At 40.0% G+C, this 14,157-nt stretch overlaps 2 protein-coding genes across 2 annotated transcripts in view; one reads left to right on the top strand and one right to left on the bottom strand.

Annotated features, from left to right (window-relative positions):
• LOC135213163 (uncharacterized) overlaps positions 1-14,157 on the top strand; it is a gene marked incomplete at its 3' end in the record, with an annotated part of 298,865 nt that overhangs the window by 244,067 nt on the left and 40,641 nt on the right.
• The window catches only part of LOC135213164 (uridine diphosphate glucose pyrophosphatase NUDT22-like), a 45,007-nt gene continuing 43,735 nt past the window's right edge, over positions 12,886-14,157 (bottom strand). The window contains exons 5-6 of the mRNA XM_064247111.1: positions 14,106-14,157; positions 12,886-13,252 (exon numbers count right to left, since the gene is read on the bottom strand). Coding sequence (XP_064103181.1) covers positions 13,065-13,252; positions 14,106-14,157 — 240 coding nt within the window. The 3' untranslated portion in view covers positions 12,886-13,064. The remainder of the gene's footprint in view (positions 13,253-14,105) is intronic.

Raw genomic sequence — 14,157 nt, 5'->3', positions numbered from 1 at the left:
TAGTGGAGGGGGCATCTGGTCGGCTCCACAACGCTCCCAGGTCTAGACCTCTTCCAAGCTCCCATGCCCAGAGGAGAAGGAATGTCAAAAACCGTAAGGAGGTTGTGGAGATTCCCCACCGATCAGGTGTCCCTTCGGCAGGCTCTGTGACACCCCAGACTGCCAGGGATCGCTATTGCAAAAGCGTCCTGCGTGAGTGTTTCTCGTCATCGGGATCTTCGTCTCCTAGACGCGATTGGAGGGATTCGGATCGCTCGCGACCATTGAAGAGGAGTTGGAAGGCGCCGACTCTTGACTCGAGCCCGGAACGCTTCCCTGAGGAGTCGCCTTCGGATGTTAAGAGGGCAAAGAGAGCCCTTTTTTCACCAGTAGTTGACGAGGAGTCAATAGACTCCTCCCCTCCTCCTTCTCCTCCTCCTGAGGAGGAGAAAGAGGAGGCTACTAAGAGAATCCTCCTCTCTATGCAAGAACAGATATCGTCATTAGTGGGAGTGTTTGCAAAGGAACCTCCTCGAAGGAAAGATACTTCCCTTCCCATCAAGAGGTCCTCTAGACGTATGGAGGTCCCTGCCGCCAGGAGCGAAGCTCCTATCAGGAGTGAGGCTCCTAACAAGAGCGAGGAGCCAACCAAACGCAAGGCTCCTGCTAGAAGTGAAGAGTCGTTCAGGCGTGCGGCACCTTCCAGGAGTGAGGAGTCAATCAGACGGGAATCATCTAAACGCATGACTCCTAACAGGAGTGAGGAGTCAACCAAGCGCATGACTCCAACCAGGTGTGAGGAGCCTAACAGGCGTGTGGCACCAGCCAGGAGTGAGGAGTCACCCAGGAGGCAGGAGCCAAGAGCCAGGAGTGAGGAGTCACCCAGGAGGCAGGAGTCAGGAGCCAGGAGGCAGGAGTCAGGAGGCAGGAGTCAGGAGTCAGGAGTCGGAAATCTACCATGAGGCAAGATTCGACTAGACTCGTGTCCGAATATTGTGGCTCTTCTCCAGACAGAAGCACCTCTCCTTCGGATCGTAGGAGGTCTTGGAAAGACTCTTCCTCCAAACGAGAACATTCTCCCTCTTCCAATCGAGTTTTAGAAGAAGTGTCAGAAGACGAGCTCCCTACAAATGAGGGACTCTCTAACTATAAGACTTTAGCCTCCTTATTACCTCAAGAGTATGGAGACTCTCTTAGCCCAGCCGCTCCTCCTTCTCCTCGTTCGCTCTTTTCAAGTACTACAACAGTAAAGTCCTCTGCTTTCCTTAAGATGAAACCAGCAATTTCTATGAAGAAGGCCCTCCAGTCGCTGGATTTATGGATGGGCACTAAGAAAGAGTTGGGCAAAACAGTGTTCTGCATGCCTCCTTCCAAACTCCTTGGAAGGAGAGGTATTTGGTACGGAACAGGAGAAACTATGGGTCTTTCTCTCCCTGCTTCGGCGGACGCAGACATCTCAAATCTGGTTGATGCCTCCAGACGACACTCTTTAGGGTCGGCCAGATCGACATGGAGCATTTCGGAATTGAACCACCTTCTTAAAGGATTATTCATCGTCTTAGATGTGTTCAATTTCCTGGACTGGTCTCTCGGAGTACTTGCTAAGAAGTCTCAGGACTCGGAGTTTCTTAATAACCCAGAAGTTCTCCATAGCGTCCTGGCATGCATGGACAAGGCGGTACAAGACGGTTCGGGAGAGGTTTCTTCCCTATTTGGAGCTGGTTTGCTGAAAAAGAGATCGGTGTATGGATCCGTTTTGTCAAAGGCTGTTTCTCCTAGTCAGAGAACCGCGTTATTGTTCGCCCCTCTATCCGATCATCTGTTTCCTTCTCAGTTGGTGAAAGATAGATCTCACTCACTAACTGAGAAGGCGACACAAGACCTCCTTGTACAGACTACGAAGAAGAGTCGCCCTGTAGTTTCTACGATTAAGAAGGACTCTCGTCCTCCTCATCAGCCCTTTCGTGGAGGTGCAACGGCTCGTCCCCCTTCCAGAAAGAAGAGCTCTGATAAGAGAGGAAGGTCTTCCTTCAGGCCCTTCAAGAAAGGAAAATGACTTGCTTATCCTCCAAACACCAGTAGGCGCCAGACTCCTGAACTTTACAGGAGCCTGGGCGCAGAGAGGAGCCGACTCTTGGTCAGTTTCGGTTCTAAAGAAGGGATACATCATCCCCTTCGAAGACAGTCCTCCCCTAACCTCTACTCCTCGGGAACTGTCAGCGAGATACAGAGACCCTGTAATGAAAAATACGCTCCTTCAAATGGTGGATCAAATGTGGGAAAAGGAGGCCATCGAACTTGTACAGGATCCACTCTCCCCGGGATTTTACAATCGCCTTTTCCTAGTACCAAAGGCTTCGGGGGGATGGAGACCGGTACTGGACGTAAGCGCGCTGAACCGATTTGTACAAAAGAAGAAGTTCCGAATGGAAACGTCCTCCTCGGTGATGTCAGCCCTACGTCCAGGAGATTGGATGGTCTCTCTGGACTTACAAGACGCATATTTCCACGTTCCCATTCACCACTCGTCAAAGAAATATCTTCGGTTTATGATAGGGGGCAAGATTTTTCAATTCAGGGCTCTGTGTTTTGGCCTGTCTACAGCTCCTCAGGTCTTCACCAACCTGATGGCGAATGTAGCGAAATGGCTTCATCTAGAGGGAATCAACATCTCCCTCTACTTAGACGACTGGCTGATCAGGGCCAAGTCGGAGAGCCAGTGTTTGGAGGACCTGATGATAACACGAAATATGATACAGTCTCTGGGATTACTCGTAAACCTCGAGAAGTCGCAACTGATCCCCAGCCAGAACTTGGTCTATCTGGGGATTCAGATGGATTCTTGGGGTTTTCGGGTATTTCCTTCGCAAGAGAGAATCACTCGAGGCTTGTCAAGAATCTCTAACTTCTTAGAGAGAGAACACAGTTCAGCGAGGGAATATTTGAGCCTGTTAATGACTCTGTCCTCGCTAGAAAAGTTCTTCACTCTAGAGAGGCTTCACCTTCGCCCTCTTCAGTTTTTCCTGAAAAAGGTTTGGAGTTGGAAGACGGGGCAACTCTCAGACTCTTTTCCGATTCCACAGGAGGTGAAGAATCACTTAAAGTGGTGGATCATTCCTCTAAAGAAGAACGAAGGTGTGTCACTTGGCCGGGGGGGGCCCTGCAGAACCCCAACCAAGTGTTATTTTCCGACGCTTCGGAGTCGGGATGGGGAGCGACGCTAGGAGCAAGGGAGGTGTCGGGCACCTGGACAAAGGAACAGGTGTCTTGGCATATCAATTGCAAGGAACTAGTAGCCATACACCTGGCCTTAAGATTCTTCGAGGAGGTAGTCAGAGGCGGGGTGGTTCAGATAAACTCGGACAACACCACGGCTCTGGCTTACATCCGCAAACCAATGAGGGACGGGCATTCATTCTCCCTCTATCAGCTAACAAGAGATCTGGTTAACCTGGACAGAGGAAAGAGGTATAAACTCTCCTCACAAGATTTGTACAAGGGATACGAAATGTGAGAGCAGACAGGCTAAGCAGGAGGAATCAGGTCCTCCCCACAGAGTGGACTCTACACGCAGAAGTGTGTCGAAGTCTGTGGTCCCTGTGGGGGAGGCCTCACATAGACCTATTTGCTACGTTCCTCTCCAAAAGAGTAGAGATCTTTTGTTCACTAGTAGAAGATCCAAGAGCCTTTGCAATCGACGCGTTTCTCCTAGATTGGTCGGGCCTAGACGCCTACGCCTTTCCCCCATTCAAGATCCTGGGGGAAGTACTCAGGAAATTTGTGGCTTCAAAGGGGATGAAGTTGACCCTCATAGTCCCATTTTGGCCAGCCCAAGAATGGTTTCACCCGGAGGTTACTGGAGTGGATAGTGGACTTCCCCAGGTCTCTGCCAAGCAGAACAGATCTACTCAGACAACCCCACTTCGAGAGGTTTCATCCACAACCTCCCCGGTTCTCGCTCTGACTGCCTTTCGACTATCGAAAGACTCGTCAGAGCGAGGGGATTTTCTCGCAAAGCTGCAAGCGCTATCGCTAGAGCCCGCAGATCTTCAACGAGACGAGTATACCAATCGAAGTGGGAAGTCTTTAGGAGATGGTGTAGGACAAAGAAGCTGTCCTCCTCCAGTACCTCTATAACTAACATTGCCAATTTCCTCCTTTTTCTTAGAGAGGAATCGCATCTTTCTGTGTCTACCATAAAGGGATACAGGAGTATGCTGTCTTCAGTATTCAGGAATCGAGGGCTGGAGATTGCAGAGAATAAGGATCTCCACGATTTGATTCGGTCTTTCGAGACTTCGAAATCAAAGACTCCAAGAACACCTAGCTGGAATCTGGACGTGGTCCTGAAATTCCTTGCCTCGGACAAATTCGAACCTCTACATCTTGCCTCCTTCCGGGACATTACTAGGAAATGTTTATTCCTATTGTCTCTCGCGACGGCCAAGAGGACGAGCGAATTGCACGCTCTGGACTCTTAAAGTGGGGTTTAAAGGAGATGCGGCTATCTGTTCGTTCCAGACATTATTTCTGGTGAAAAATGAGAACCCATCAAAACCTTGGCCCAGGAGCTTTGAGGTAAAAGGCCTATCTAACCTGGTAGGTAGAGAGATAGAGAGGTCTCTCTGCTCGGTTAGAGCTCTTAAATTTTATTTGGAGAAAAAGAAGCAGATGGGAGGCTGTCAACAAGGTCTTTGGTGTGCTGTGAAGAACCCCAAAAGACTCATGTCTAAGAACGCCTTAGCCTTCTTTGTGAGAAGCGTAATTACTGAGGCGCACAAGAACTGCCCGGATGAATCCTTCGGACTTCTAAGGGTTAAAACTCATGAAGTAAGGGCAGTAGCAACGTCGCTAGCATTTCAAAAGAATATGTCTCTAAGGAATATCATTGAAACTACATATTGGAGATGCAATTCAGTTTTTGCATCTCATTACCTGAAGGATGTGAGAGTGAGCTATGAGAAATGCTTCTCTCTCGGTCCATTTGTATCAGCAGATACAGTACTGGGACTTGGAGCAAAGCGTGCTGATGTCGCACGGGCGGCTGGTGTCTTTGCTGGTAGGGGACCAGGGGTATGTATGGCTAGTAGGGGGGTACAAATTTTTTTTGTTTTTTTTTTGTTGTTTTTGTTTATAAAGTGTACATGTTTTTATGTTTCGAGTTATTGGTTGTTTGTAGGGAGTTTGGGGATAACTCCTTGCAATCTTAGAACTAACATGGATGTTAGGATCAGGTGATCGGGATCGGTGTTGTGCTCCTGAACAAGGTGTATTGTCATGTTAGTGGAATAGCACCCAATGACAAAGGCCTTTAGGCTCTGCCGAGTAAGTGGATAAGACCCCATTGGCAGACCCACAAGAACTCTTAGCCATAGATCAATATCTCGCTGAGGCTCTTGAGGCGAAGCAGACTCCTGGGCAGTAGCCACGAAGTCTTCCGCCTAATCAGGTAGGAACCAAGGTTTATTAATACCTACAACATATGTTGTTTACCTGTCTATTTCAGTTGTTAGCTGTCTCTTACCCACCACCAATGGGGGCTAATCAGCTAAGTATATATCTGGCAGGGAATGTATAAAAATGATATTGTCATGATACAATAAAGTTTTATACATACTTACCTGACAGATATATACGATTAATGGCCCACCCAGCCTCCCCGCAGGAGACAGGTGGAAGAGAAGAAATCTGATTAGAAAACGGGAATGGTTCCTAGTCCTGCCACCCAGGGCAGGGCGGTAGATCACCTGACCTACCGGTAGCGTGTGCCGCGAAATTTGAATTTCTGTCGGGGACGACGGAGTCTATAGCTAAGTATATATCTGTCAGGTAAGTATGTATAAAACTTTATTGTATCATGACAATATCATTTTTAACATATTTCTGCCAGAAATGAATTTTGTGTTTTCTGATCAATCTATGTGGGTATTCAATTGGAATTAAACCCATTTTCAGTTGTAACATGAATTATCGCTGACATATCCCATTACATTCTAATGATTCGTGTTCCTCTGCAGATGCAGTATGATGGTAGATGCTGAAAAGTATCAACAGTGGCAGCAACTGAGCTCTGCTATGCTGGGGTGCATAAAAATCATCACAGTTCATTCAAGATAAATGTGAATTCTTGATGCTGAGTAAGAAGTGATTGATGAGAATCGGCCACAGCTGAAAGTCAAATTTGTTGGCTCCAGTTGGAATCCCTCCCATAGGGAAGTGCACCTAATGCAGTACTCTAGGTATTATTTAAGGTTCTTTGCAGTGTCTGTTTGACCCCTATCTCCAACCCCTTTTATTCCTTTTACTGTACCTTTGTTCATATTTTCTACATCTTACTCTCCACTCAACTAACAATTGACTCATAGTGCAGCTGCGAGGATTTCCTTGTTACACCTTTTAAACCTTTTTACTGTCAATTTCAGTTTCAGTGCTGAATAACCTTGTAGGTTCCAGTATTTGGCCTAAATTCTGTTCTACTTTAGGTAGAATCCAAGTGGCTTCGAATGTCTATGAAACAAGGAGAGCCAGTTTGACCCACTTTGTTGTTGTGTTTATGTTTGAGAGGAGAGTTGTTTATCAGATGTTGACGCACACCTCCCCTGTTCTTAATCTTACACCTGTTATTACTGGTGCCTAATTCTCTTGGATTTATAAATCGCTTACAATATGTGTACGTGACCCAGATGCATTCCTACTTTTGGCTCAAGTTGTTGAAGCTGCTTAACTATGTGCAGCTCCACTCATGCTTCTGGTCATTTCCTTTACTTATCTGCTACAACAGTACTTTGTTAAGCCAATTATTCCTGCAGGGAGTAGGTGGATTTAGGAAAGTGATATACAGTAAAGCTGTCAACTTTATTCCATTAACACTCATGCGTATTTCATTAGGAGATGGATACAAAAGGGAGTTGTTGAGCTTTGTTTTGGAAAACTTTTTGACTGACAGTAATTATCCCCTGTAACTACTACAGAATTCAAAGTAACTTCACCATCCATGATTTTCAATCAGTCAAGATGTTGTTCTCTGATGTATGTCTTGGAGAAAGGTATTCAAGAAGGACCCTTTTGTCTAGAAGAGAAAAGAAAACTTTCTGTGGAAGATAAGGTGACTGTTTTATCCAGATTCCAGGGTACTGTTCTTATCAGTGGGTTTCTTGTGTTTTAAAACTTTCATATAAATGTATATGGAAGATAAGTTTCTCTGGAATACTATTCAGGATCTCTGACTGGATGATATTGGCAACTCTTAAGACAATCAGAAATGACCAAAATCTGCCCTATCAAAGGTTATTTTTTTTATTTGTGGAAAGACTTGGAAACATTTCCAGAATGTGAAATGGTCTGCTGAAGATTTCTCATGAATGAATGATGGTGTTTGTATTGTGCATAAATAATCCTTTAAAAGATTACAATACTAAATAAGCGGAAATGGGTAGCAGTTTTATTTTCAATAGTTTAGTATTGAATTTTTACAATTTATTTTTTTAACATGTCAGTGTCACCACATAAACAAAAAATATTTTGAATACACAATGAAAATAGGACACAATAAACTTAACAACATTAATAATGTATCCTGTTACTTTAAAATATTATATATTTACTTAAAATTTACTGGTTACTTTTTCATCAGCTATTTATACCTTTTAGTAGCACAATGACCTCTTAACATATAAATTTCTTCACACTTTTTGGGTACACTTGTCAAGATTTTGTAGTGACAAGGATATCTGAAATTTTAGTGCGGAGAAACCAAGAAGTTAATAGGTCGTTATGGCAATTACAAATACTTATTATTATATGTAATTATACATCATTAGTTTGTTCAGCTTAGAGATGGGGAATATGGAAACGGAATAGTGGGAATGCGTAAGTGATGACCATTGTGTAAGCGTCTTTAGGGGGAAGTTCTGCTGTTAGGCGGTACCCCTTGTGCTCGGCGGGCAGATATTGTTCATCTGAAAATAGAATGGAGAGAGTGTTACGTTGGTCAAAATTCATACCTGCAGAGAGTTACACAGTAAACCCCATGTGCGCACATATAATTAGGGGTTTCTTAACTTCTTGTAAACTAGAATCCAATTATGATAGCATACCTTACAGGATATACTTTTCAACTTAATTACATTACTTATATACATATATTTATTTTAAAAGTAAAACACAATGAAACATCAAGAAAATAATGGATAAAACAGAATACTAGTTGTTTGTACAAGGAGTTAAGCTCTTTTGTAAGAATATGAGTCTATATTTCTCTAAGTAAATTTTAATTGTTTTAAAAAGAAGAAAATTATCCAATATTTTGCTTCTATGGGAAAGATGTTTAACACTCCCCTTTATGCAGAATGAAGAAATGGTGATGAGAGAGAGAGTATATTACACTTGAAATTCGCTTGCGGTAAATCTATTCTGATTAAATTCGCCCAGAATTTTTGGAAGTGAAAATTTGTAGACACAAAACATTCCTTTAACATTGTCACTAAGCAGAATATTTCTTGAACAAAAACAACTCCTACTTACTGTTAATATAGTTGTTATCACCTTGCCAGGGCTGCGCCACATTGAGTCCTGAGGCAGGACCTTCAGGATATAGGCCTGCAGAAGGTTGTGAGAGGGACAAGTGGAAAGAAATTAGAAGGGCAAGAAGAGCTGGAGTAAGTCTTGAAGCCCATATTTCTTCCTGGAACTTTGAATGATCTAAGGGTAGGAGTTTTTTTTTTTTTGCCTTTTTTGCCCTCTCTCTCTCTCTGTGCTCAGTCTTTGCCCTGTGGAGTTCATAAAACTGACTGAGTACCACCAACGCCAAGACACTGCCTTTTAAACAAAAAAGGGGCACCTTATCTTTTGCTTTTTTTTTAAGCAGGTGTGATTATAGGGCAGAGATGCTATCAGTCTTGTGTAGGGTATTTTTGCTTGTATCTCTCTGTCTTCTGGAGACTTTCTCTCTCTCTCAGCCTAAGAAGCAGTCAGTAGTATACACCTTGTTTTGATGTCATTCTATCAGTCCTTTTGGGATGACTCAAGAATCAGGTTACTGATCTTATCATAAAGTTTACTTTTGGGATGCTGTTTACTACTGAGGCTAGTGCGATAAAGAAGAGGGGAAAAAAGAAACAAGAAACAAACAGTGAGTTTTTTTTTTTTTTTTTAGACATCACTTAACAGCACTTTCTCTCGTTCCACTTGTTTACGATAGATTCTGGGTGGGCGTTTGAAATACAAGCATAGAATTTTGTTGTCAAGTTTTATCTATATTTTTAACTTTTTTTGTTTTTGTTTATTCTTGTCAAAACAATTGCTATTATCTGTCGCATCTCATCTTTTCTCAGGCTTTCATTTTTTGATGTGCCATCTCTGCACTACTGAACTCACTTGGCACACTGTAGGCATTACGTAAGTTTCTTTGCAGCGTCCCTTTCTTGTGCCCCTAGCAGTAACCCGCTTCCATTCCTTTTACTGTACCTTCATTCATATTATCCTTCTTCCACCTTACTTTCCTCAACCCTCTGCTAACAATTGTTTCATGGTAATGGGGGGGGGGGGACGGGTTTCCTGTTACACATACACATTTCAAACATTTTTATTCTCAATTTAACTTTCACGCTGAATGACCTCATGCTAAGTCTAGTGCTTGGCCCTTGGCCTAAATTTTATACTCCAATTCCAGTTTAAGGAATGGTTTCTGATTTGAATCGTATTAGATACTGTGTGACTCTTAAACCATACACATAAATATATATATATATATATATATATATATATATATATATATATATATATATATATATATATATATATATATATATATATATATATATATATATATATATACACAGTAGTACTCGAGATACGAAAGGCTCAACTTACGAAAAATCCAAGTTACGAAAGCCAATGCGAAAAATTTTACTGCTCTACATATGAAAAGTTTTCAAGATACGAAAGGTTGTTGCTGTAAAGTCCCGAGATTCGCCCGACCACCGAGAACAATTTTAAAACTCCCGCGCTGCCAACTGAGTAAACTCGCCACCATCCTCCCGCTCTCCCATTGGTCCTGATGCTAGTCACCCCATAAGGTCCTGCTCTCCTATTGGTCAGCATCTACCCCTTGTGCTTTAAGTATTCTATTGGTAAAAGGTTGCTGTAAATTGAAAAACTTATTCATGCAATACATTTAATAAAGAAAACATTAGGTAAAGAAAGAATAAAGAATAGAAATGGATGGTTATTATACTGTTTGGTAGTTTCAGTAGTTGAAGAGAGATAATGAAATTTATGGCTTACTGTGTAAGTGATTGCTTGGCGATCGTTCGATACTCGTAAGTGCTGGATGTAAACAGATGTTGGAAGCTTTTTTTTGTTTGTTTTATTATAAGTTAATGGTTACTTAATAATTTTTTATTTTGAAATGTACATGCACTACATTAATAAAAATAATTGTGAATTAGATATCATAAAATATAAAATCAAATCAGACTGCCAACCAACAAATACGTATTTTTTAGAATTCTTCTTCTGTTTTATTATTACGTTACGTATACGCATGTTCATTATAGCTGTCAGTAACTCTGTGTCTTCATTAGGTAAAAAAGATAGAATAAGAATAGAAATGAATGGTTATTATACTGTTTTGGTGTTTCATTAGTTGAAGAGAGATACTAATGACAATTTATGGCTTACTGTGTGCTAGGAAAAATGATTGCTTGGTGCTCGTTCGATACTCTAAGACGGGTAAGAGCTGGATGTAAACAATCGATCGGAAGGTTTGTTTTTGTTTGTTTGTGTATTATAGTAATGATCAATTTAATAATTATTTTGAAATGCCGTTACATACTGATTATTTATACATTTTATTGGCATATTCTAAGCTTTTAGCTCTTAGGTTTTAGATGTCAGAAATCATAGTCTAGGCTACAGTAGCAACCGCTAACATAGGCTAGGCTTATTGCTAAGGGACATATGCAACAAAGTCCTAATATATGCAGTAAAAAATGGGGTTGAACATTAACATGCAGTTTAATATTACTCAAGTATGTACAGTATTTTGCCTTTTTGGAGTCATATTCTTCCGTCGTAACCCTAGAACATGTGTTTTAGGCCTGGAAATATAATTTACTGGGTGTTTTTGGAGGGCTTGGAACGGATTAGCCATTTTAACATGTAAAATGTGTTCCAAGTTACGAAAAACTCATAATACGAAGGCCGTCTCGAACGGATTAATTCGTATCTCGAGGTAGCCACTGTATATATATATTATATATATTATATATATCTATATAGTATATATATATAATATATATATATATATATATATAATATATTATATATATATATATATATATATATTATATATATATATATATATATATATATATATATATATATATATATATTTAATTTTAAGAGCTATATAGTATTTCAGATTTTGTTATCTTTATCCTGAATTTAAGAATTCTCTCTTTCTCTCTCTAATTTAAGGAATGGTTTCTGAATAGAATCGTACTTAGATACTGTGTGACTCTTAAACCAAACACATGAAAAATATCTCTAAGTTTAAGAGGTATATAGTATTTCAGATTTTATCTGCCCTGAATTTAAGGATTATCTCTCTCTCTCTCTCTCTCTCTCTCTCTCTCTCTCTCTCTCTCTCTCTCTCTCTCTCTCTCTCTCTCTCTTCTCTAAACCTTATGCATTTCATTAGACAAAATCATTACTTTTAAGGATTTCTATTATTCCTGACTTTTTATCTTTATTTATCCAAAATTTGAGTTTCTCTCTCTCGCACTCCCTCTAAGTTTTTTCATTTATTCTTAACCTTTTCTTTTATTTACCCTAAATTTAAGGATAGTATCTCTCCCTCACACACACTCATTCCCCCACCTCTCTCTATCTCCCTCTACATATGAAAAACATCTTTATAAAGATAACACAGAAAACCTCTTGCTCAGGCTAGAATAACTACAAGATTCGTAAACAACTCTGTTTTTGAAACAAGGTCGGTTATCGTACCCTTAACCTATGGCTAACACGACCTATTAGTGGGTCCTTCGGAATTGACCACAGATAGAGAAAGGAAAAGTTAAGTTGTTTAAAAAGTAGAAAGTTTTAAAAAGGTTTTAAGTGATTTTCTATAATTATTTATGTTTTTTGTCGCTTTTTACTTTTATTCAGGCATCACTGGTCGACGTACTTTTTTTCGCATTATTATTATTATTATTGAAAGATATTGCTGCATCAGCTGCATTCAACTTGTAAATAGTCTTCTCTATTTTTCTAATAATACCTCTCTCTCTGCTACTACAACTGGCGAGTATTGCGCCGATATTACTCATCAGGAGGAGTCAATTTCAGGGATAATGGTTACAATTTTATTTATTTGTCACAGTCAATGAACAAATAGGTCAAAATATAAGTTAATCTAGTGGCCAACGTTTCTCTCGGTATCATCCGAGCATGATTACGGCAGTGGGTCGGAGCAAACCGAGAGAAACGTAGGCCACTAGATTAACTTATATTTTGACCTATTTGTTCATTTACAAATAAATAAATTTGTAACCATTATCCCTGAAATTGATTCCTCCTGATGAGTAATATCGGCGCAATACTCGCCAGTTGTAGTAGCAGAGAGAGAGCTATTATTAGAAAAATAGAGAAGACTATTTACAAGTTGAATGCAGCTGATGCAGCAATATCTTTCAATAAGACTTGTTTGAAAGAGGATCTCCTTCCATTATTATTATTATTAGTTATTATTATTATTATTATTATTATTATATATTATTATTATCGTCATCATCATCATCATCGTCGTCGTCGTCGTCTCAGTAGCAATAAAAACAAAAAAAATTGCTGTGGTGGAAGTCTTTTTGTACAGGTGAATAAAACATCCATTTTGTCTATTATATATTTTATCTAAACAATTGTTCTGTCTTAACAATCACAGAACCCGGTCGACTGTGCTGAATGCAATGTTTTTTTAACCATTTCATTTTTTATATATGAACAATACCAACTCATCATTAGCTCCAATGGCTTTAACAAGTGCGATGCCATGTCATTCACAATCAGTCAGATCGATCAGTCAATCATATCAAACGGTGTGCCTTAGCAAAGATGAGACTAGCTTTCAGAGCAGGCGTCGCTTCCGTAATAACGGCTCTGGCTTCGGAGAGGCTTTCTAAAGGTTGAGGTTGAAGGTCGCTTAGCGCTGCTGCTCCCGCCTCCTCTTTTTCCTTCGGCGGACCATCCTCGGAGGATGGATGGTCGCTGCTGTCTGGAATAATAAAAAATACGATCGTGTTTATATATATCTATATATATTAGAGAATCGCTCTTCCAAAGCTTGATGTTGCTATTCCCGCTTTTTCTTCTTCCCTCGCCAAATCTTCCTCGGAGGATGTACTCTCGGTGGCATCTGCGATAATAAATACAATTTTGCTTATACATAATTTTAATCTATATATATATATATATATATATATATATATATATATATATATATATATATATATCACTTTGGGTTAATGTGGGGAAAACTATACTTAAACATATTTCTTAGTTCTCTTGTAACGTATTTAGAACAAGGATCACTTATAAATGGAAATTTAAAATACATAGGGTTGATAAACTAACTATGTATTTTAATTTCCATTTATAAGTGATCCTTGTTCTAATACGTTACAAGAGAACTAAGAAATATGTTTAAGTATATATATATATATATATATATATATATATATATATATATATATATATATATTAGGGAAGACCTATTTTCGATGAAACAAACCCTCAAATTCTTTCAGGCAGCTGATTCAGCCACACACGCGCACGGGAAGTCATAGAAGAAATGTTGAGAGAGAGTGCATATAGTTATTCTAGAAGAATATAAATGTCAAGGTATCCCCTAAATATATCCTCGCGTTTTCATGTCATAATGAAATATACTTTGGAAAAAATGTGGTTATGGAATAAACAAACTCCAACTTGGTATCGATGGTTCAAACTCTGTCACTAGGCCTACAACGCAACGTCAGTAACTATGAGATTTTATGAAGCAACTCAAGGTGCGGAAAATATTCAAAATAATAAAATAAGAGAGGCATAGATGAAGCAGTAAGAAGTACCTTCTGGGTGCAGAAGCAATTTCGGTAAAAACTTCGAAATGGCCGTTGGGAT

The sequence above is a fragment of the Macrobrachium nipponense genome, chromosome 42 (genome assembly GCF_015104395.2).
Source record: "Macrobrachium nipponense isolate FS-2020 chromosome 42, ASM1510439v2, whole genome shotgun sequence".
Lineage (NCBI taxonomy): Eukaryota > Metazoa > Arthropoda > Malacostraca > Decapoda > Palaemonidae > Macrobrachium > Macrobrachium nipponense.
Note: the sequence above shows the minus strand (reverse complement) of the source record. Positions and strands in the feature narration are given on the sequence as shown.